At 36.6% G+C, this 23,728-nt stretch overlaps 1 protein-coding gene across 3 annotated transcripts in view; it reads left to right on the top strand.

The window, feature by feature from the left end:
• LOC109093318 (integrin alpha-11-like) overlaps nt 1-23,728 on the top strand; it is a 69,221-nt gene that overhangs the window by 6,712 nt on the left and 38,781 nt on the right. For all 3 annotated transcript variants that reach the window (XM_042727714.1, XM_042727713.1, XM_042727715.1), the window contains exons 2-16: nt 521-632; nt 10,254-10,366; nt 11,549-11,640; nt 11,858-11,972; nt 12,329-12,456; nt 12,539-12,687; nt 13,056-13,200; nt 13,446-13,611; nt 13,881-13,951; nt 17,456-17,600; nt 17,720-17,868; nt 18,717-18,860; nt 20,730-20,933; nt 21,043-21,173; nt 21,569-21,735. In XM_042727714.1, the coding sequence (XP_042583648.1) occupies nt 521-632; nt 10,254-10,366; nt 11,549-11,640; nt 11,858-11,972; nt 12,329-12,456; nt 12,539-12,687; nt 13,056-13,200; nt 13,446-13,611; nt 13,881-13,951; nt 17,456-17,600; nt 17,720-17,868; nt 18,717-18,860; nt 20,730-20,933; nt 21,043-21,173; nt 21,569-21,735 (2,031 nt within the window). The remainder of the gene's footprint in view (nt 1-520; nt 633-10,253; nt 10,367-11,548; nt 11,641-11,857; nt 11,973-12,328; nt 12,457-12,538; nt 12,688-13,055; nt 13,201-13,445; nt 13,612-13,880; nt 13,952-17,455; nt 17,601-17,719; nt 17,869-18,716; nt 18,861-20,729; nt 20,934-21,042; nt 21,174-21,568; nt 21,736-23,728) is intronic.

Here is a 23,728-nt window from a genome sequence, read left to right as displayed (position 1 = left end):
GCCAGCTTTGAGTAAAAACACTTTTAATTAACTGATTTAGAGAATTTTTTGTTTTTTCCCAAAAATCAGAAAGTAGATTGTGATATACATTTTCACACTCCATTTTCCATGAATGGTGCATATTTGGCCAAATCACATGACAGATCACAGTCTCTGAGTCCAGATTCATTGTAGGTTGTAACTCAGTTTTGACAAAATAATCATTGTGTTTGCCCTTGCAAGCAACATCCCACTTTTTAAAGTGCAAAACATTGCAAAAACAAAAAAAATCAATCTGTCGTTTGCTTTCTGTTTGTCTGTGAGTTGTTTAGAAGCTATACAAATTACATCTAGTGTTCATGAAAGGAAACTACTGTTTAGGACTCTGGCAGAAACTCGGTTTAGCCACAATTAAATTTTGCTTAGTTTTGGGTCATTGCTGGAGCTCCTTGGCTTGTAGAATCTATTGCCAGTAAATGCAGTCTTGTGTCCAAGCATGCTGTGGATGGTTCAAATTAAAGTTGTCTTTGTCTCTTTACAGGGTTCCATGTCTGTTTTAACATTGACACCAGAAATCACAGGATCATAAAAGGCCCCAGGCAGACACAGTTTGGCTACACTGTGCAACAACACATGGCTGGAGGACAGAAATGGTAAGAAGCACTTCTTAAGTCTTTTTCTGTATCCCATAAACTACTCCTCTCGCTAAAGAGAGCTGACAGAAGATTTTTTCTTCAAAATATAAAAGATGAATTTTTGGTAACACTTTGCTTAAAGCCTTTATGTAGGCCTATAATGCATTATAAAAGTAGTTTTAATGTATTAATTATGCCTTGTAATTAACCTCAAAATGCATTGTACAATCTCATGAATAATTGTAACCACAGTGAATGCATTATAATACTTATCAATGCATTGTTACACTACGCGTTTTTAATTCAGCTGTGATTATTTATGACAAGATGTATAGCATGTGTAACAATGTACATTATGAATAATTATAATGCATTATAACCCTTTATAATGCATTATATTTAAAGGCTTTAAGTAAAGTGTTACCGATTTTTTTTTTTTTTTTTTTTTTATCTACAGAATTAGAATGACATTGGCAAGTAAATGTTTTTTTTTCAGTGAACCATCACATTAAGACTTTAAGACCCCCTTTAAGGTTAAGCAGAGAATCTTGCTCCCTACATTTTCACACCTTTGTAAGATGTCAACAGCACTTTGGTTGTGCGAAAAATCGTAGCCTTATTCACATTCATCTGGCAAAACAAAAAGTTTTTCTGTGTGTCCAGGTCTTGAAGGAAGTGTAATTCAGAATGATGTCTAAGAAAATAGTGAATTTGTTTTTCATTACATCTCCCAAATCAACAGTAGATCTCATTGCCTCAGTTTTCATCACAAGTTAATTTAGATCACTTGTGAAAGGAAAATCCACCAATGATGCTTTTACGGGCTTTTGAGAATTGAAAGTAGTTTAACATTTGTCGTTTATCACTGTGATATCATCATCTCTCTTTGCTTTGGCAATTTGATTCCAGTCTGGCATCTCAATATGTCTGCTTGGCCACAGCTCACCTGAAACCCAGCCCAGAGGTCTATATCACTGTGTGTGTGAAATAATAAGTATGCCTGCAAATAAAAACGTTTTCTGCGTTTATCAATGTAATTTACCTGTAGTAAGTGTTAATGCACCATTCATGCAAGAGAATCCAGCTCATTTGCTTCTATTCATAATGAGGAGAGTTGTTCACCCATTGTGCCTGAGTTCATGAAAATGATATATTCTATCTCACATTCCCTAGATAGACAGCTGGACTGATGTGGGGTGATATCAACAAAGACTTTCTCAAGTGAGCGGCTGCCAAACAGACCCCCTTTCTGTCTCTGCCCCATTCACACAGCATCTGGAAACCATTAACAGGCCAGAGGAAATTTTCAGTGTGGCATGTGTGTCTGGCTTGGCTCTTGTGTATGTGTGTGTCACTTTTATTTTATCATATGCAAGTTTTTTGGGGGGAGATGTGAATTGTGTGTTGTAAATACACACTTAAACAACATTCACAAATCCAGACTCAGAGACATGCACATCAACACATACTAACAGACTAACTACACACAATGCCAAGAGATACTGTTTGAAGGCCCAATTACAGTAACTGAGTCGGATTTTACAGTACATTTATATTTTGAACAGCAGTATGCTGTTTATGTGTAAGCGATAGAAAGACAGATCATTAGGGAGAGTGTGTTGTGTTTATGCTGGCATGACTCTAGGCAGTAGAAGAGGAAAAGGTTTTTGCAGGAATTGGCAATAGACAGTAGCTAATCACCATTATGTGGTAAAGCCACCTCAGGGCCTTTGAACAGGGGAAACATTTTGGACACTGCTGGCTATTTACTTATGCGTGTGTGTACTGGTGCTCTTGCACAGTTTGACTCAGGAAATGTCTTGATTAACACAGTCAGATCCTCAGAGGAGAATGTTTAGTCCAAGAAAGTAATGGAGTCTAGCTGTATCTCACCTCTCTCACAACCCCGAAGCCTTTCAGTGTGGATAACACACATTGCATTCACTCCCACAGTTCAAACTCTTTCTCATGCAGGTTTCAGTGCAGAATACACTATTATATTCAGTGAAGTGACTGTTTTGACGGGGGTCCATCGAGACTTGTCTCTGAGGCTTGAGAGCCATAGTCACTTGCCCTCAAATGTTTTGACATTATACTGGACTGAGGGTCTGTGGAGACTTGTTTCTGAGGGGATACATTAAGTTCCACTGTATAACTTACTCTTTGTGTGTGTGTGTGTGTGTGTGTGTGTGTGTGTGTGTGTGTGTGTGTGTGTGTGTGTGTGTGTGTGTGTGTGTGTGTGTTTGTGTGATTTTATATATATATATATATATACACAGTACAGGTCAAAAGTTTGGAAACACTACTATTTTTAATGTTTTTGAAAGAAGTTTCTTCTGCTCATCAAGCCTGCATTTATTTGATCAAAAAATACAGAAAAAAAAAATTAATATTGTGATATATTATTACAATTTAAAATAATTGTTTTTAAATTTATAATACTTTAAATTATCATTTATTTCTGTGATGCAAAGCTGAATTTTTAGGATCATTATCACATGATCCTTTAGAAATCATTCTAATATGATGATTCATTATCAAAGTTGGAAACAGTTCTGCTGCTTAATATTTTTTCAGAACATGTGATACTTTTTTAGGATACTTTGATGAATAAAAAAAAATAAAAAAGAAGCTATGTTTTTAATATTTAAATATTTTGTAATAACAATATACACTACTGGTCAGTAATTTGGGGTCAGTAATTTTTTTCTTTCTTTTTTTTAAATAAAATCAATACTTTTATTCAGCAAGGATGTGTTAAATTGATAAAAAAAAATGATAGTAAAGAAAATATATTATTAGAATATATATTATTAGAATTTTTTTTTTTTTTTTGAATAAATGCAGTTCTTTTTAACCTTTTATTCATCAAATATATTAGACAGCAGAACTGTTTCCAACACTCATAATAAATCAGAATATTAGAATGATTTCTAAATGATCATGTGATAGACTGGATGTTACATGTGACACTGAATGCTGGAGTACTGATGCTGAAAATTCAGCATTGCATCACAGGAATAATTTTTTTTTTTTTAAAGTATATTCAAATAGAAAACTATTATTTTAAGTTGTAATAATATTTCACAATATTACTGTTTTTCTGTATTTTTGATCAAATAAATGCAGGCTTGATGAGCAGAAGATACTTCTTTCAAAAACATTAAAAATAGTAATGTTTCCAAACTTTTGACCTGTACTGTGTATATATATATATATATATATATATATTTAATGTTTCCAAATTTTTGTATTTTTATATATATATATATATATATATATACATACAGTGGGTAATATAAGTATTGAACACGTCACCATTTTTAACAACCCAAGTAATCCATACATTCAAAGAAAACAAAACAAATAGGTTCAGAAATTAAGTTATGTGTCATAAAGTAGAATGACACAAGGAAAAAGTGTTGAACACATGAAGAAAGGGAAGTGCAAAAATGCATGGAAAACCAAGACACCAACTGAAATCTGTCAGTAATTAGAAAGCAATCCTGCCCCTTGTCAGTGGAAATAAATATTAGCTATTAGATAACACCTACGGTACCAGGATGATGAAGATAAAACAAGGGTGGACATTTCAGCAAGACAATGATCCCAAACACAGCCAAGTAAACTCTCAATTGGTTTCAGAAAAAGAAAATAAAGCTGCTAGAATGGCCCAGCCAATCACCTGACTTGAATCCAGTAGAAAATCTATGTAAAGAACTAAAGATTAGAGTTCATAGAGAGGCCCATGGAACCTTCAAGATTTGAAGACTGTTTGTGTGGAAGAATGGGCCAAAATCACACCTGAGCAATGCATGAGACTAGTTTCTCCATACAGGAGGTGTCTTGAAGCTGGCATTAACCACAACGGCTTTTGTACAGTGTATTAAATAAATTGCAGTAGTTCAATATTTTTCTCCATGTTGTTCCATTTTATTACACATAAATTAATTTCTGAACTTATTTGTTTTGTTATCTTTGTATGTATGGATTACTTGGGTTGTTACCGACATCTGGTGAAAATTTCAAGTCAACAGCACCTTTAGAAATATATTTACTGAGAAAAGTGGTGAAGTGTTCAATACTTATTTAACCCGCTGTATTTTTTTATCATTTTTTATCATTAATCCGAGTTTATTTACCTTGCTTTTGAGGGAACATTGTCAAAATTATCCGCATATAATGCTTTTTTTAACTCAAAATCTGAGGTAATCATATCACATGTTTTCATATCTCTATATCAAATACAATCATCCAGCTGAAAGAGAATGTCTAATAATGACAACAAAAGACTATAATCCAATTAGTCCTTTTTGTCTCTTTCTCTTTTAATCTGGCTATTTTCAAAACAGAAAACAATGTACTTAAGGCATATTAAGGCATACAGCAAAGTATATACTACATACTATTGTTTAAACTAGTATATTTTTTAAAAAACTAGTTTTAATATAACTGTAAATATCACAATAAAATGAGTCAACTGTTAAAATGGTATGTTATTGTTGCATGCTATTCCAAACTACTTTCTCTTTCTCTTTCTCTTTCTCTTTCTCTTTCTCTTTCTCTTTCTCTTTCTCTTTCTCTTTCTCTTTCTCTTCCTCTTTCTCTCGTTCTCTTTCTTTCTCTTTCTCTTTCTCTTTCTCTTTCTCTTTCTCTTTCTCATTACAGAGAGGGTCCTGTCACAGCAGCATGCAGTGGTAAGAGGTCTTATTCCAGTTTCAGAGGCACAGAAGGGGTTTAGTGGTGTAGGAAAATGGGGGAAAGGGGTTGGCAACACACATCAGCTGTGGTTACTGCTGTGGAAGGGAGTACGTAGTCGTTGTTCTCTCATATTTTCCTCTTTGAGTCTTAACATTATGTTAACATATGCATTTTATTTCAGGTCAGTACACCAGGATTGTTTAAAACACGTTCACAATGCATGTTCCAAGACACAGGCATTGCCCTGCATGCTGTGTATTGGAATAATCTCAAAAGTTGCTACCATGTAGCAGATACATAATTACAGGCTAGAAACTTTTAAATGTTCGAAGTGCCACAAACCGCTAAACAAGCATGTTGAATTTTATTTTAAATTAGAAATATATACATTTTTTTCACATTTGCCACAGAGAGTGAGCCGAACCCACTAACTTGCATCATGTAGAGAAACTCTTTAGCTCAGTGATGATGATAAAAGCAGATCCAGCCCCATACAGCATTCATTGCACAACTCATATGGAACATGTGGGAGTTTTGGGGCACAGGAAATTTTCATGGGTGATGAATATTTGAACTATTTCAAGAATCTGTTGTTTTGGTGTACAGGACTGCTGTGTTTGGCTTCTTTGAAGTATGAATAATATGTGCTTGTGTATCATCCGTGCCTCAAGGATGCGCTGTTTCTACATGTATTTAGCTTTGATTTTAAATAAAACAGCTCATCCTTGTGGTGTGGATGACACAGAAGAGCATACACAACATACAGTGATATGGAGACACAGAGGAGACTGTTGACAAAGGAATTATTGAATAAAGTCGTTATTTTTGTTTTCTTTGCTTACAAAAAGTGTTCCCGTCGCTTCATATAACCCAGATTGCACGTCTGATGGCCCACGGCACACAACAAAAACAGCTCCGATCACTGCGTCTTCCAATCAGCGGTTGTTGATATTTGTAAATGCGTTCCTAGAACTACATGGTGCGAAAGCGCCTTTACATTTCCAAGGTTCTTTGATCCTTTGACACCAAACCTTTGAAGTGAATGTAATATTTGTAAATGTCAGAAGTCAAATATCAGAGGTCTTAAGAGCTACATAAAATAATCTGTAGCCATCATTACCTTCAGCTGTTAGTAATACCAAATTTTTTAAATTCTTTTATTCTGTCTCTCACTTTCTGTTGTAGTAGTTTGGAAAGAAACAGATCACAGCTCATAGATGGAGAGAAAACTTTTTAAGCTGCAAGGCAATACACAAATAGCTGAGTTTGGTTATGACTTGTATGACAATGAGTTGCATGACTATTATGACTTGGTTGTCCATGATGGTGTTCACGGATAAAAGGGCATTAATTATTTTCTTGAAGTCTCTCTGACTGCAAATGGGATTTTTTCTTGGGTGGCCACTGACACATGCACATCCACAGAATTGGCCTGATAGATCCCTTGAGATGGACATACAGACAAACGTTGACACATATGCACAGCTTGTTTATTTTTGAGGGGTTGCAGTTTGAATTCCTTGCTGAGTTTTGACTTTTGTCTGGCCTGTGACCTCTAAATTCTTCAAGCAGCAGGAGGGATGAAGCGTTCTTCATCTCTACACTCAAACTTAGCTGATATACTGCTCACAAGCCTTTTAATACTGGTCTAGGAAAAAAAATATCTGTACACGAATGTCTTGGTTAACAAAACTGTAATGATTAGATGAAATCAACATGTGCAGTAATAGTTTTATTGGTTTAAGGATGTGTGGTGAGTTGCTATAATTACTTAACTAGTTTTCCTGCCTTTACTAGGAAGAAATGACAGCACAGAAGTGTTGAGTGTCATGGTAACATCAGTCTGATAAGGTTTTTGTAATGTTTGACGTGCCCTTTTAAATCAGACAGGCCATGAAAAGGATAAAGCATTGTGGTTCATCTCTCCTTTTCTTTCCCATCATAAGTGAAAGTAATGAAGCGCCATATCAGTGGACTCACTGGCACTTCATAGACCTCAGCACAATGATACCATGAGCAGTCTTTTCTCACTCTCCAAATGTGAAAAACATTTGGCTATTAATGGCAAACCCTTTCCTCTTAGATTTTTCCGAAGGATCTGGGCTGCTAGTACAGTGTTTTGTGGCAGATTGAATATGTAAAGGTTGTGTATTAGCGAGGCCGTTTCATTCAGTGCTATTAGCCTTTTGTAGCCCTGCCGCAGAGAAAAAACTTGAGAGCTTAATGAGTCTGAGCCTGATTGTTATAACAGCTTACTGTGTCATTACTCTGGAAGTTTGACTAGACCATTAAATCACTGTAACAAAGGTCGTCTTTCTCAAGCTCATCTCTCTATTTTTTTTCATACTTCCTTCTCTCCCTTTTTTAAGCAAGTGTGTCCTGAGCTGAACTCAAGTGTAAAGTATAGTGCCAAAGGCAGCTATAACACCAGTAATATTCACAATATTAATAGCAGCGAAAATATGCACACAGTCTGTGCTCCTTCTGTGAAAAATCGTTTCCAGAGACATTTCAAAATGTTTAGATGAACTTTTAACTGGAGACTTCTGTTTGGTTTTTTTTTTTTTTTTTTTTGATGTAAGCTTATTTCCTTACTTATTTCATGCTAATTTCAAACCAGTGTCCAACTTAGAGTGTTTATTTATCCAAAAATTGTATATCACAGAAATGTCATATTTACATATGAAACAGTGATAAACTGTCCCTGTCGGTTCATTTTGTTTATTTGATCATATTGACTGAATTACCTAAGTCAGGCTGAGCAGTAGGACGTGTGCAGTGCTCCTTGTTCTACTTCATTTCTTAATTCCACTGTAAATAGCCTGTGGGTGTCTTATAATTATATTTTAACTGTAATGGGTAAAATCCATTTGTTTGGGGATCTGGATCCAGATTTTGTTGGAATGCTTCACTGTTGAAGCTTGCCAAACAGAGAAATATTTTCTTGAGGGGCCCATGATGTTGACCCCTGGCCTATGGCAGAACACTCATGGAGGTCTGGATCTGCAGTAAACTAGTGTCAGATATCGCTCTCTGAATCGCTCTGTCCCTGAGTGGGTATTGCTCCTGTTTAGAGCATTAACCTTAGCTTGAGATGTGCTGATTATTGGTGTGTGTGAGATGCAGTGTTTCAAACGTGTGGCAGGATGTGATAGTGCCTTTGTGATTTGAATCTTTCATGTGTAATACAGAATGAAGAGGCGTTTTCAAACTACGCCAAGAATCATCAGATGTGATGATCTACTTCCTAAAATATAAAAGCAGCTCAGTATTTTTCCATAGAGCCATTTATACTGCGTCAATTCAAGTGAATTTTAGTGGAACAAAATGTTGTGCTTCACAGACCATGCTACTGTACATATTTAAACATAATATAAATATACACATACAGTAGCTAACCTATTGAATTTTTAATTGACCTTTTTCTTTTTTCTTACATATTCTTTTTTCTTTTTTGCATCAGACATGTATCACTTTGCTCACATCTGATTGGTCCAATTTCAAGTTGATATATCTTACCCAGAATATAACCTGCCCCGGAGCAGGTTAGCTGTACAGTGTAAGTTACTATGGCAATGAACGCAGCTAAAAGCCAAACCACTTTCATGGTACCTAAAACCGATGATTGGTTCAAACTAAACTGAAACTTACCTGGCTAGCCAGCTAGTCCGGCTTCATGGTACAAGCCCGTGGTCGGTTTTATTTGGGTTTTGTTTGTTTTTTGTTTTGTTTTGTTTTGTTTTGTTTTGTTTTGTTTTGTTTTGTTTTGTTTTGTTTTGGTTTGGTTTGGTTTGGTTTGGTTTTGATAGTTCCTCTACCATTCCTTTGCAGCCCCTATATAACCTTGAACTAGATATCACAAGATTAAGGTTTCAAATAAATATTAATAATGTTACCTCATATTAGGATTAGTAAGCACTACTCTGAGCTGAGAACAGACCTTTGAGTAACAATCAGTAAAAACTGATATGCTGCTCTTAAGAAAATGTAATGTTCTACATGAACGCTGCTTTTTAAAAGGCAGACAAATAACCGAGGATCGTAAAATAGCTCTTTTGCAGAAAATGGAGTTTTGTTTCCCATTATTAGTGTAGTTTTACTGTCACTCTCTGACCCCGATGCAAAGATACTGCCTTTACGTCTGACAGACTATTTAATGGTACCACCTCACCATAAACTAATTATGAAGTTCTGAATGACATTTAAGAGCCCATCCTGACCTGGCACAGGCACATAAATGCGAAGTCAAGCTAGTTTTCTATCTCCCTCGAGACCAATATCGGCATGAAAGAATTCTGTATCTCTTGCATAAACAGTTGAAAGTACACATCTTGCTGTGTTTAAAGATGCCTAGTCTTGCAGTGATCTGTGACTAGTTAAATGAGTCCTCTATGGCTACTTAGTGAAAGTGACGGGCTTTGCTTATAAAAGCTGCATGCTTCCGAGAGCCGTGAGAAGTACTGCTCCCTGCAGTGCTACTGCGTCTGAGTGATGTGTGTGTCCCTGATTGCTCTCTGCAGGAGCAGTATTACGTGTAAAGCATGCCAGAGTTAATGGAGCGATGTGTTTAGTGAGTCTGGGTTGTAAGATACATATTTCAACACGCAGGCAAACATATCTCAGCAGAGTGTCACATACCTAACCTCCCTGCGTGCTTCCATCGATACATTACCTCAGACGTCAACATTCAACTTAAACCTGTTTAAACATTCCTTTGCCAGTAGATTCCACTCACCTGCCATCTCTCACTGATTCCTCTTACCTCCTTTAAATGCCCCTTTTTTCGGAGGGAGCTTAAATCAACAGGCTTCTGGCTGTTTTATTTACAGGGTAGTGGATCACACACCTGCTTGTGTGTTTCTTCTGACGTTTTTGTTAGATGAATATTGTACTGTGTCAAAGGTAATATTTATATGTTTTGATTCTGGATGTTTCTAGGTTACTGGTAGGAGCCCCACTGGAAACAAATGGACAGCATCAGACAGGAGATGTGTACAAATGTCCCTTAAGCAGAAGATCTGGAGGACCCAGCTGCACCAAACTCAATCTTGGTATGATGACTGCAGAGTTCATTTTCACACTTTTTTTTTTTTTGTCTTATATTTTTATGTATTAAAAAAAAAAAAAAAAACTTTTAATTTAGCCAGTATTTTATGTCAGTATGATTAAAATTACATATTGTCGAAAATAACATTTTAGTTGACAATATAATGCTACATTAAATCAATTATTTCAAACATTCTATCATTATATCAAGACAACATTTTAAGAATGTTAAAATATTAATTATACGTGTTCCTGCTTATTGAGTTCCTGAAATAACATTGAGTACACTACTGTAGCACAGAATTGCAAAATATTTATGCTTTGTTAATCATTGTTCATGTTATACACATGTTATATGCAATGTTATATTTTGTAGTGTATTCACATTGTGACTGACACATTCTGACTAACACTGAAAGCTTAAATTCATTTGTGCACATAATTTTGTTGCTTTTGTTTTTCCAAAAAAAAAAAAATCATTGTTAGTGCATTGTTAATACTGCATATTATTTTCACATTTTCTTCAATATTTCAACTAAAATTATATCATTTTTGTAAGATTATTATCAATGCACATACGCTTTCCTTTATTATTGTTGGCAAAAATAAACTCTTTGTTAAAAATTTCCGTCAGTAATTTTGTTGACTAGATTAGAACTGCATGACTGAGGATTATAATTAATACATATAATTAGAATAAATACTTTTGTAATTACACTTCAAAAGAAATTGTTATTATTTACTAGCAGTAAATAATTACTTTAGAAAGTTGCCACGATAAGGGTTAGATCTGCGGTTTGGGTAAAGCGTTACCAGGCATGCCTTGTAAAAAACAAAGGGGGGAAACACATTGATTCATTCAAATGCACTCCTGATCTGTAATGAAGTTTACATGTGGGTTCTTTACTGCAGAACACAGCATCTATGTCAAACATATGTGTTCTATATAATGTTAAGTGTGTCGATACAGCCTTTCTGCCAGTTTTAATAAGTGCATGTGTATAGATGCACACATATAACAGATGCACATTGCAGATAAATTCAGGAATGTCTAGACAGGATTAACAAATATGTTTACAGTTAAAGGAAGTCTTTCTGCAAAGAACATATGCCACATATGGACTGTGGTTGGATTTTGTAGCACAGCCTTTTTTTTGCCTCCAACATTTGTTAATTTTTTTCTTAAGGAAGGATATCGTTGACAAATGTCTCTGAGCGAAAGGATAAGATGAGACTTGGAATGACCCTTTCGTCAAATCCTAAAGACAACAGCTTTGTGGTGAGTTTGGATGGCTGGTTAGTTTAATTAATAATGCATATTCTTTGTAAAATTAAAGTTGTTTGGCGTTTAAATGGTCTAAAACACTAATATTGTTAAGTGTTTAAACACCATCCATTACATTTGGAATACTATGGAATTATAATTTATGTAGAATGAGCCCATCATAAATGCACTGATTAATGCTGCGCTTAATAGCCTTTGTGATAATTCACAGGCGTGTGGTCCCCTTTGGTCGTACGAATGTGGCAGCTCATACTACAGCACTGGAATTTGCTCCAGAGTCAACGCCAGCTTTAAATTTTCCCGAACTATCGCTCCTGCTTTCCAAAGTAAGCACACGCACCTGCACCTTCGATTGAACTAGGACAGTTTTTCTAGTGAAATTTCTGGTAATATGTTTCCACTTTCTGTCTTAACCATGGACTTTATTTTTATGCTGAATTTGGCCATGACAGTTTCTGGATCTGCCATAGGCAATATATTGTGAAATTAATCTTTGTTTTAAAAAGAAAATGATCTTGACTGCTCATAAAGAGCTGAGTTGTTAAATCTTTTTTCTTTTTGACAAAAAGTCACAGACCTTGTTTTTAAATTAATCACTAAAATTTGATTTTGAACAGAACTACTACTGTTTAATGTGTTTTATGTGCCAAAGGCTTCAAAAGCATCTAATTTCTTCTTTCAGGGTGTGAGACATACATGGACATAGTGATAGTCCTAGACGGTTCAAATTCAATCTACCCCTGGAACGAAGTTCAAGACTTCCTTATCAACATCCTTCGGAAATTCTATGTTGGACCAGGACAGATTCAGGTGTTTTAGACTTTCTGAACAATGACAATGTGAAATATCAAATGTGTCTTTATCTCAAATGTGTGGATCATGTGCTTGTCAGGTTGGAGTACTGCAGTATGGAGAAAAGGTGGTGTCCGAGTTTCAACTGAATGACTTTCGCTCTGTGGAGGATGTGGTCAAGGCAGCCCGTAAGATAGACCAGCGAGGAGGAGAAGAGACCAACACTGCGCTGGGAATCAATGTTGCACGGTACTGCTAAAATAATTGTTTATTGGTATAATGACTTAGTTATTGTCTATTTTAATACTCTTTAAAATGCTGTTTATTCATGTCATGGTAAAGCAAAATTTTCAGCAGTCATTACTCCAGTCTTCAGTGTCACATGATCCTTTAGAAATAATTATAATTTGCTAATTTGGTCCTCAAGAAACCTTTTTTTCAACATTATAAATGTGTTTACTGTCACTTTTACATAATTTAATGAGTCCAGGCTGAACAATAGTATTCATTTCTTTAAAAAAAACTTTGAAATGTAATGTACATTTTACATATTGACATCAACAGAGCCCTAGAATGACATTTTAAGAGCATAAGTTATTATCTATGGATGTTCACAGCTCAGAGGCCTTTAAACAGGGAGGCAGAAGAGGAGCAAAGAAGGTCATGATCGTCATTACAGATGGAGAATCACATGACAGCGCTGACCTGCAGCAGGTCATTGAGGACAGTGAGAAGGACGGCATCACCCGATATGCCATTGCTGTAAGTATTCAGTATTCTGTATCAGTTTTTTTTTTGTTTTGTTTTTTTGGCATTGATCAAATACCCATTGTCATGGGCATTGGACCAACCATTGAGGTCACATTCAGCTGCTGCCGCCAGTGGAAAAGGCCCAATGCTTTCAGCCCTATTTATGGAGGCTTATGGATTAGAATGTGGGATTGGGCACTCAAGACAAATGCGTCATGTTCAGGCTGATTGATTCTTAGGGTCGTTCCTCACAACAGGTACTGGGCTACTACAACCGCAGAGGCATCAACCCTGAAGCTTTCCTCAATGAGATCAAATACATCGCTAGTGACCCTGATGATAAGCATTTCTTTAATGTGACAGACGAAGCAGCTTTGAAGGACATTGTGGACGCTCTCGGAGAGAGGATCTTCAGTTTAGAGGGTTGGCGACTTTACCACTCTAACACCGCACACACCATTGCATCATATTCATAACACAGCCCAAAACCTCAGCCTGTAAAACATTTACATCTCTGCACAGCACTACACTGTAAATCTCATTGGACCAAATCTTAAATTTAATACCACATCTCTTTGATATATACCCTCTGCCAACTCGCTCTTTAAGACCGCTGAAATCTGCACTGCTCTGTTGTAGGAAATGGCAGATTCTTTTGCTCTGCCTTGTGTTCATTTTGTCTCTGTTTGCAGGGACTAGCAAGAATGGGACAGCATTTGGTCTCCAGATGTCTCAAGCTGGCTTCTCCACACACATAGTGGAGGTGAGTCTGGGTGTCCATCAGTCTGTAGGTTCTCGGTTGACTCTATTCCTCAAGTTCACAGCTCTTTATTTCATCTCAGTTGAAAGAAAAAAAAACCCAGACAGGTTGACCGAGATCAGATTAAGACCTACTTTGTGTGAACCAAAAGTCAGACGTTCAGTGAATGATTAGGGTTACTTTCTTTTAACTTAAACCTTATCTTTCCTTCTTCTTAAACATTCTTCATTTCTTTTCTTCTCTGTCTGTAGGTCATCTCTATATGTCGTTGTCAGTAATATAATACACCAAAAATATTACACCTTTACAATGGTGAGCAGATACGATTCCTCCCTGATAATTCAAATGAGCTTCTTTCTGATTCTCATTCCAAAGAAATTAATATAAGGCCTAGGTTTTCCCAGGGAAGGGATTATTGTGAGAAGTATGGAGGAGCCGCACCTCAGGGGAAAAGGAAAATATCTTAATTTTTTTATTTTCTGTCTGAACCCAAAGCTGATATCAGAGCTGGCTTGTCCTCCAGCACAGACCCAGCACCTGATGCTCTCATACTGTACCTGCTTTTCTGGCAGGCCGTCTGGCATGCTCCATCCAAAAAAATCTGCCTAAATTGTACCTGGTGGGTCTATATCCATCCAAGACCTGCTCCCAAGTGTAGCGCTAATCATCTCTGTCCAGGTTGCACAGTTTTCAGATGCAACCCCTCTGATTTTTCCACTCCATCCCCTGAAGGCAAGCAAAAACTGTTGTGAGAGTTATTAATATCTAGTTTTTTTTTTTTTTATTTTTTTTTTTTTATGGGGGGTTTGTGTGGAAGAAGCAGATAGGAAAACTCCAGATGGCCATTGGGATGACTGGAAATCTAATCCATCAGGCCTCTGGATGCCTGGAACAGCATCTGCAACAAAAGCAACTTAAGTGTTGAGAGGGATAAGTTGTTGGAAAGAATGTTTGCACTCTAGGAGAAAATCATACCCCTAAATCCAGATGGTACTCTCTAAAAGTGGGATGTGTGTAGGTTTAAATATTGCTTATAGTTTACACATATTTGAGTTTTACACTTTATATCATGCCCCTGAATTGTTTTATTAGCAGTGAATTCAGCATTTTGATTGATTGGCAATAAAAAATACTTTTATTGGTGTAACTTAATTTTAAATTAACTTAACTTAATTTTAAGTTAATTTAGGATAGAACACACTTGAAAAAAGCAAAATTCAGATTTAGAGGATACTTGAATAAAATAAACTGATACCACCACAATTTCCAAGTTTGAGTGGCTGATCAAGGCAATTAAGGATGATAATCAGTTTAATTTGACCTTCACTAGGTTCACTTTCATTAAATGCCAATTCAGTTCACTCTGTCAAAAGACTCGCCAGGCCATGTGATTATTTTCAGAGTAAACGCATCCACCGTGGTGTGGAGTGTAAGGCTACGTTCACACTGCAGGCTGAAACGACCCAATTCCGATTTTTTTGCCCCTATGCGACCTGTATCTGATCTTTTCATGACAGTCTGAACGACACAGATCCGATCTTTTCAAATGTGACCCAGCCCACTTGGGTATGTGGTCCTGAATCCGATACGTATCCGATCTTTTGAAATGCGACCTCCGTCTGAACGGCCAGGCCACATGTATCCGACCCGTATGTCATTGATACGCTACAAACGTCATAATTCTGCGTTGAAGTAGGCGGGAACGAGAAGAAAGAAGCCACTCACATCAGTATCTCACCACTCTTGGCTGCGACTCTGCACCCACACGTTTCTCTGTACCGGCGTTGCTAACACTGCTCCACAAAACGCCATGGCCAAAAAACCTTGCTCTCCTCCTTCTTTTTAATTTTCTTCTTAAAACGAGAAGATTGTAATTGTGCTGGCTCCGTTGGGAAAATAACTTTATTATTGCAAAAAGAGCTCCGCTGTTGCCTACACTGTTGTTGACATCCATGTTTAACGTTAGCTACTTCCGCAAACAACGAGTGATGTCGTTGGCCGTTGAGTACTCCTCTGCGCATGCGGGTCACTTCTGGGTCATTTCACGTTCACACAGGAGATCACAAAAGGTCGCATTTAATTGAAAATGTGAACGGCCTTGCAAAAAAATCGAATTTTTTCAAAAAATCGGAATTGAGCATTAAGCCCTGCAGTGTGAACGTAGCCTAACAAGCTTCAGAGGTATAACTGGGTAAAAATTAGACTAACAAAAGAGGGAAATGAAAAAAGGTGTCCAGTAAAAGTGTTAAGAAGTCTGGGGTTGATAAAATGGGTGATGGGAAAAAGGTAAAGCAATGCAGTCTTGGTTGCATCAGGTTTATAGACAGTCCTGCTTTATGACTCCATGCTGGCCTTTAAGCACATCTTCTGCATGCGATCGTGGAGCTGGTTCTGTAAGAATGAAAAGTGACAGTGGATTTATGGCAGTGGTAATGAGGTGCAATGGGCACCAGACAACATCACATGTAGCCCCCAGCACTGTTCCATTTAATTGTGACTTCGCAGTAGAGCCAGAGCAGAAGTTGTTTAAAGGATGAGGTCACACCATAAAGGCACACAATACAGGAGACTTTCTGGAAAACTCTGGTGGTTTAATCCATGGTGCATTTTGTTCTCTGATTAAAAACCAGAAAGTCATGATTATCAGCTTTGTGTGTTTATGTTTAAGTCCTGAAGTATCGACTGAGCCAGAGCAGTGTGTTCTCAGTGGCCTGCAAGTTCGGTAAGAATGTTCCGTCAGGACTGGAATGGCTCGGAACGTTGTTGTTTGTTTATATGTAAGCAACCGCCCGGGAATTTCAGTTCTCTCTAAACATGAACCCATTTGACTTGCTCTCATTCCGACTACTGTCTTCATAATTAACAGTGTGGGATGCCAAGCATTTTGTCCATAAATTACAACAGAATAAACTCATCACTAAGGAAATAAATTGTTTATGAGGTTTCCATGGCAATTGACTGCAGAGAAATTATGAAAGAGCTGAATGAACACTGAGAAGATGAAATGTATGAATCACTGTATTATGAGTTCCTGAGAGCTGTACAAACAACTGAAAAATGTGAAATGTTTTATAAACATATGTGCTTTTAATTTACAACAATCCTCAAGATATTTTGTTAATAACAAATAATTTTACTGCCTTCATACATTATGCTATGAAGGCATAATTAGCTTTTAAGATTTTAAGCTTTGGTATTCAGTAATTGATTTAATTATACTTCAGCAAATGTTTCAGAATTTATTCTGTTCAAGTCTTACTAATATTTTTATTATATTTGACTAAAGCAATTGGTAGCAAAAAGCACATCAATGCAAAATTGCCTACTGCAGATAAAAAAAAAAATTGTTGGAAGACAGAGAACTGGCAACATAAAACACAACAAATGCCTCTATTAACTATTTTAAAGATCAAAAGTCTGTAGTTTGATGGCAGACAGAAATGGAGAATATCATTAGTTTCCTGAATTTAATGTAATTGTGGATATATTCATATGCTGTGTCTGCAGGATGGTATTTTAGTGGGAGCAGTGGGAGCTTATGATTGGAATGGGGCTGTGCTGAAGGAGACTCGTCAGGGTAAAGTGGTCCCACCAAAGTCTTCTTATGAACAAGAGTTCCCAGAAGAACTAAAGAACCATGGAGCGTACCTGGGTAAAGAATTCAAACCTAAACTTACAACAGCAGCTGTCACCAAGCAAAGTGATTAATCTAGTATACTGTTTCACAAGGGACAGACATTTATTATCATCTTTCTCATTTTGTGTTTATAGGTTACACAGTGACATCAGTGGTATCAGCTCGCAGTGGCCAGTTATATGTTGCAGGAGCTCCTCGGTTTAACCACACGGGCAAAGTCATCATCTTCACCCTGAAAAATACTGGAGAGCTCACTATATTACACTCACTCAAGGGACAGCAGGTAATGAACCTAAAAATATGCTTACAAACACTTGCAGTGCACAGTGTTTGTATACAGTGCTGCTCTGACTCATTCTTCATGGCTTTTGTGTGCTTAAGGTCCTGTTTAACTGTATCAAAAGTACTCATACTCTACAAATAGCAGTGATCAACTGTTCATTGTGTTTTCAATTTGGTACATTTCTCTCCTGGCTTTCATTTGCGATGAGTGGACTGTCTAGATTACAAATTTATCCCACACAGCCCATGTGCTTCTCATCACCGTTCTAAAGTATGCAAATAAATTCGCTCTTACAAATAAAACACAGAGAAAATAAATTTTTTTTAAAGGAGATTAACATTTAACAGGTGATTAGCGCCACGGTAAACAGACTTAAATATAACCCTATTAACTGCATAATTTTTCTTGTGACTTGATATTTATAAAGCATAAACAGATGCTTGTGATTCAAATATGCACAGGAGAAACTTGATAGTAGTGCATTAAGTTAGGCTAAAACCTCTTTTTTTGACCAACTGCTTTTGACTCCTGACTTTAGAATGAGATTTAATATGAAACTTAAATTGCCATATTATGGCATGTTTATTTCACCCTGTATTTGCCATATTTCTGTGTCCTTATGTTATTCAATTTAAGTAAGTAGACATTACCAAATATAATGATAAGCATATTAGTTTTACATAGAGGACAATACAAGTAAAAATTGGCTCAGTTTAACTCCCTATGTGTTTTCATGCATTTTATGTTTACCTCAGTACATATCCAAGAGGAGTGTTTCACAGTTGTTAAATCTGTGTCCTTGTACACCACCAGAAATCATTTTGGTCTTGATGGATGTGTTTGTGCAGATTGGGTCATACTATGGCAGTGAGATTGCTCCAGTGGATCTGGATGATGATGGAGTGACTGATAACCTGCTGGTGGCTGCGCCAATGTTCTTCAGTGGAGGCTGGGAAAAGGGCAAAGTCTACATCTACAGAGTCACAGAGCAGGTAAAGTATCTTCAGCCCTTTGGCATATTCTTGTGAAAAACAAGTTAATTAGCTATTGAGTAGCTATTATATTACCTCCTGTTTACTTCTCATCCAGAATACAACACTACAGATGTTGCATCTTGTCTTAAAGCCGAGGGTCCCAAGCTCCAATTCTGTGCCTGTGCATTAATGCACTTTCTTTTTAATGGTCTCACGTAAATACTGACTGGCTTTTGCCACCTGCCATACTTCACATCTGAGAGTAGTGGAGGGTGAACTCAGCAGGAAAATATTTCCCCCTTGAAATGTAATTAAATGAAGCTCACAGAGAGAGAGCAGCTATAATAAATGGAAAAAAAAAGCTGGAGTGCATGCAAGAGCAATGCTTTGAATAGAGCAGAACTCCATCTTTATTCATTTAGCTCATATAAGCTATTTCCTTATGGCCTTAACCAGGAGACTACAATACCTCGGGTTGCAGCCAGACACTGGGTACATCAACAGTGCTGGTCATTTGCACTGTTTTTCTGAATTAATTTATCATGGTTAATGTCACCGCTCTTCAGAAAAATGTTTAGTATAAACTGTCCATTTATTATGCACACCGTTCTTCTCTAATGTCACTGCTCTTCAGAAAATGTTCATATACTGTCCGTTTATTATGCACACCTCTCTTCTCTTCTCTTCTCTTCTCTTCTCTTCTCTTCTCTTCTCTTCTCTTCTCTTCTCTTCTCTTCTCTTCTCTTCTCTTCTCTTCTCTTCTCTTCTCTTCTCTTCTGCTAATCTAATGCTATTATAGGAAGGCTGAGAAAACAACTGATTTCACATGTCTGTCATCTACAGCTGTATATTTTCAGAGAGAGAGAGAGAGAGAGAGATTTAGGAATTTAAGAGGAGGGTGATGTGCATGGCTAATTGCTCTCCCAAATACTTGGCTGACGCGAACAGTCTTTGCTTTGAGAAACTGCACCTTTCTCTCAAACTTTTCAACCATTTGAAACTAATTGCTTTCAGAAGCACAAATAACTGTTAAATTACCTGATAATACAGAAGTTTATTTGACCATGGGAGTCTGGTTTGAACTGTAATAGTGAATGTTTGTTCTTAAAACTATTTAAAAATATTTATTTCAGTCTTGTGGAATATTTTTGCATCTCTTCAAATATACTGTATGTGAGACTGCATTTAACGCAGTCTCTGTGAAGCAGAGACTTTTTTCGATTAGTTGGATTTAGTCAACAATGTGGCCCAAATTTTTTGCATAAACACATGGTGGGTTGTCGTCGTGGTCTCTGGATCTGGATAACAAATTCCTCAAAAGATTGTCTCTGGTTGCAGAAATGTTTAGCTCTTATCCATGACCTAAGTGGATATTTCCATCATAAACAGAGTTTATACATTTATTTATGATTGGAATGTGATATAAATATAAAAAATGCTCTTATTTCTCATTAAAAGTTTGCAATGAACATTTTTGCCCAACAGCAGTATAAACTTTCATGTAAATAGGTTTCTTTTATATCTCTTTTAAACCATAATATTTATACATACTGTATTCCCAAAGTATTTTTTCAATTAAGACTTCAAGATTTCAGTTTTAAGCAAAAGCATCACTGAATTATGGGTTAGATGAGCATCCAATGTAGAAATAGGAGTTTATATCCAGAGTACAATCCAGTGCATTGTGGGGTCAGCTGACTTCATTAAAGAGCAAAATATCTGAACATTGTTGCATTGTGAAGCTATTAGTTTACCCCCTGCCTCTGTCAATTTTGGTGTACAAGCTATCAACTTTTATGGAGCACCAAGGCTGATTTTGTTTTCATCATGCTGTTACAAAATTATGTCCTCCCTCATAGCAGCCTTTTTTGCTTGTTTTCCCATCAGCCTCGTTTCATACTGGAGGGCTCGCTGGAGATTTTAGATCAGGGTCAGAATGCCCGTTTCGGCTCTGCACTGGCCCCTGTGCCTGATCTTAATGGGGATTCATTTAATGATGTAGTAATAGGAGCTCCGTTAGAGGATGACCACAAAGGAGCCATTTACATCTACCACAGCCAACGCAACAGAATACTGAGGAAATATAAACAGGTACCGCATAAATGTCCAGCTACTCTCTTGTGTGTTAATTAATCTGCATGTATTTGCTTTGAGTAGTTAATTATGGCCAGACTTTACATCCATCTCTTCTTTCTGTCAGAGGATTGGTGCTATTCAGCTGGCGCCGGGTCTGCAGTACTTTGGTCGTAGTATCCATGGAAAGATGGATATGAATGGAGATGACCTGGTGGATCTAGCTGTGGGCTCCCTCGGTGCTGCAGTACTTCTGTGGTGGGTTTCTAACACAAGGTTATTTACACTCTCCTTAAAGGAATACTTCACTCAAAAATTAAAAGTTTGTCATAATTTACTCACCCTCATGTTGTTCCAAACCTGTATGAGTTTTATGTTGAACACAAAAGAAGATATTTTGAAGAACCAAACAGTTGTTGGTCCCCATTGACTTCCATAGTAGAGAAATAAATACAATGGAAGTCAATGAGGACCATTAACTATTTGATTACCAGCATTGTTCAAAATATCTTTTTTGTTCTTATGTTCAACATAAGAAAGAAACTACAGGTTTGGAATGACATGAGGGTGAGTAAATGATGACAAAATGTTCATTTTTGGGTGAACTATACCCTTAAATAACACAATAATTTACCATTTTTGCTTTGCTGCAGGTCTCGAAGTGTTGTCCGAATCCATGCTATTGTTCGATTTGAGCCCAGCAAGATCAACATATTCAATAAAGACTGCCGGAGAGGAGGGAAAGATGTGACCTGCATGTCAGCTATTGTATGTCTGAATATCACAGCTCGGACTCCTATCAGAGCCTCACAGGAAATAGGTCAGTTTTTATATATTTTCAGTGCTGTCAAACAATTAATGGCGATTAATCTCATCCGAAGTTTTTGTTTACATAATATATTTACGTATACTGTGTTTATTTATTTTGTTTATATAAATACACACACATACAGTATATATTTTGAAAATATTTACGTGTATATATTTATATATATTTTTTTATTATACAGAAATATATTTAATATATAAAATTAACATATTTTCCTTAAATATATACATGCATGTGTTTGTATTTATATATACATAATAAATATACACGGTACACACATACATAGATTATGCAAACAAAAAACTTTTATTTTGGATGCGATTAATTGTAATTAATCATTTGACAGCCCTATTTTATTTTTTTTCAAATACCAATGTAAATAAATAAAAAATACTGAAATTTTATGTTTTCTGAGTCTTTCTGAAGACATATAAATTGGTATATAAAAAGTTTAATCTCTTTAGATTGTTGCTCATTTATGAAATCTGTGCTCATTTATGAACTTATTATGTAAATAAAATGATTTTTGTGAAACGACTACATCAGTTGAACTGCTGGATTGCAACAGCCAAGCTTGGCTTTCACCCTTTGACCAAAGAACTGTTGCAATCCAAAAACATTCTATACTAAAAATTGTTTTGGAGAACGGTAAGTTATGAAAGTGCTTTGAAAGCAGCCGTTTCCTCTTATCATATAGCTCACATTGAGTATCTCTTGGTTACAGTATCATTAAAGCTAAACAGTTGACAGCTGGCGAGGTTTACATACCACAAGACCAGCTGCTTATCCAGTGTAGTTCAGTTAAGGTTTCCCTGCTAAATATGCCACGTATTAGCATGAAAAAGATGTAATCAGTAGTGATGAATTGTTCAGCATACACTAATCTCTTGATCTTTCATTTGTTGCTTTGTTGATTCAAGATTTACCTTGGGAGTGGAAAAGAAAAGCTGCTTAGCCAGCTCTGGAAATTTAAAAGTAAAGTAGACACATTGTATGATGACTCTGGCTGAAATAACAAAAGAAATTAGTATAAAAGTCTTTTTAGCTTGTGTAATATTCTGTCTGGAAGCTAAAGTCTCTAAAACAACAGACAAGATCAGTGGCCTAAATGGCCGCAGATATTATAGATATCAAAGTTGTGTTTTATGCCCTACAAATTAAGTCGTTGCTGTGCAAGAACACTAAGTAGAAGCACATATCGAGGCAGACTGGACTGCCTTGTTGCATTAAAATTCCTCAGTCCCTCAGGACAGGGCTAGTTAGTGTTTGACACATGCAGTTTGACTTAAGGCCTTGGTGACCATCATAGGTTTGTTTTGAAATACTGTACATGTGCTGAAAGGTCAGGTTCCTGTGTAACGTGTGGGACCAGAGAGCAGCACAACTGTTTTTAGTTAACCTTCATGACCCCAGAGCATCTCCATCACGAATTTCACGGGTGTGAAACCAATGTAATGGTCTCAGAGAGATGACATCTCTTAGTCTTTAGGGTCATCCAGGGGGATCGGACTTCTGGGACAATACAAATGAAGGCATATATTTTATTTTGATCTAATTCTCCTCACATGTGGAGGGTTATGAATATGTTAAGCTTTTAAATGTGTTGTTTATTGGTACACATTTTTCAAATTTATGAGATTTTAAAAAGTAGGTTTATAGGCTTTTCTCAGCCCATGAACAAGGTTCAAATTGTCTTTTAGCAAACTCATGTTTGAGCCTTGACGGATAGCCGAACATCCTCACGACATTCAAGTCTCTTAAAAGGGTTTGCCTTAAGATTTGATTTTATGTCTTTTAAGGCCTCAAAACTCCCAAATTGCTCTCAGATCTCCTGAGTATCATCAATTTCACCTCTAGAGTCTCTTAAATCTGTCTGTAGTCCACACATGGTAGAGCACTATTATGTCCATAAACAAATGGCCATAAAGTTGATGATTTGCATCTTTCATTTAGTGTTATAACTAATGCCTTCAGTGTAACAATG

This window comes from Cyprinus carpio, chromosome B7 (genome assembly GCF_018340385.1).
Source record: "Cyprinus carpio isolate SPL01 chromosome B7, ASM1834038v1, whole genome shotgun sequence".
Lineage (NCBI taxonomy): Eukaryota > Metazoa > Chordata > Actinopteri > Cypriniformes > Cyprinidae > Cyprinus > Cyprinus carpio.
Note: the sequence above shows the minus strand (reverse complement) of the source record. Positions and strands in the feature narration are given on the sequence as shown.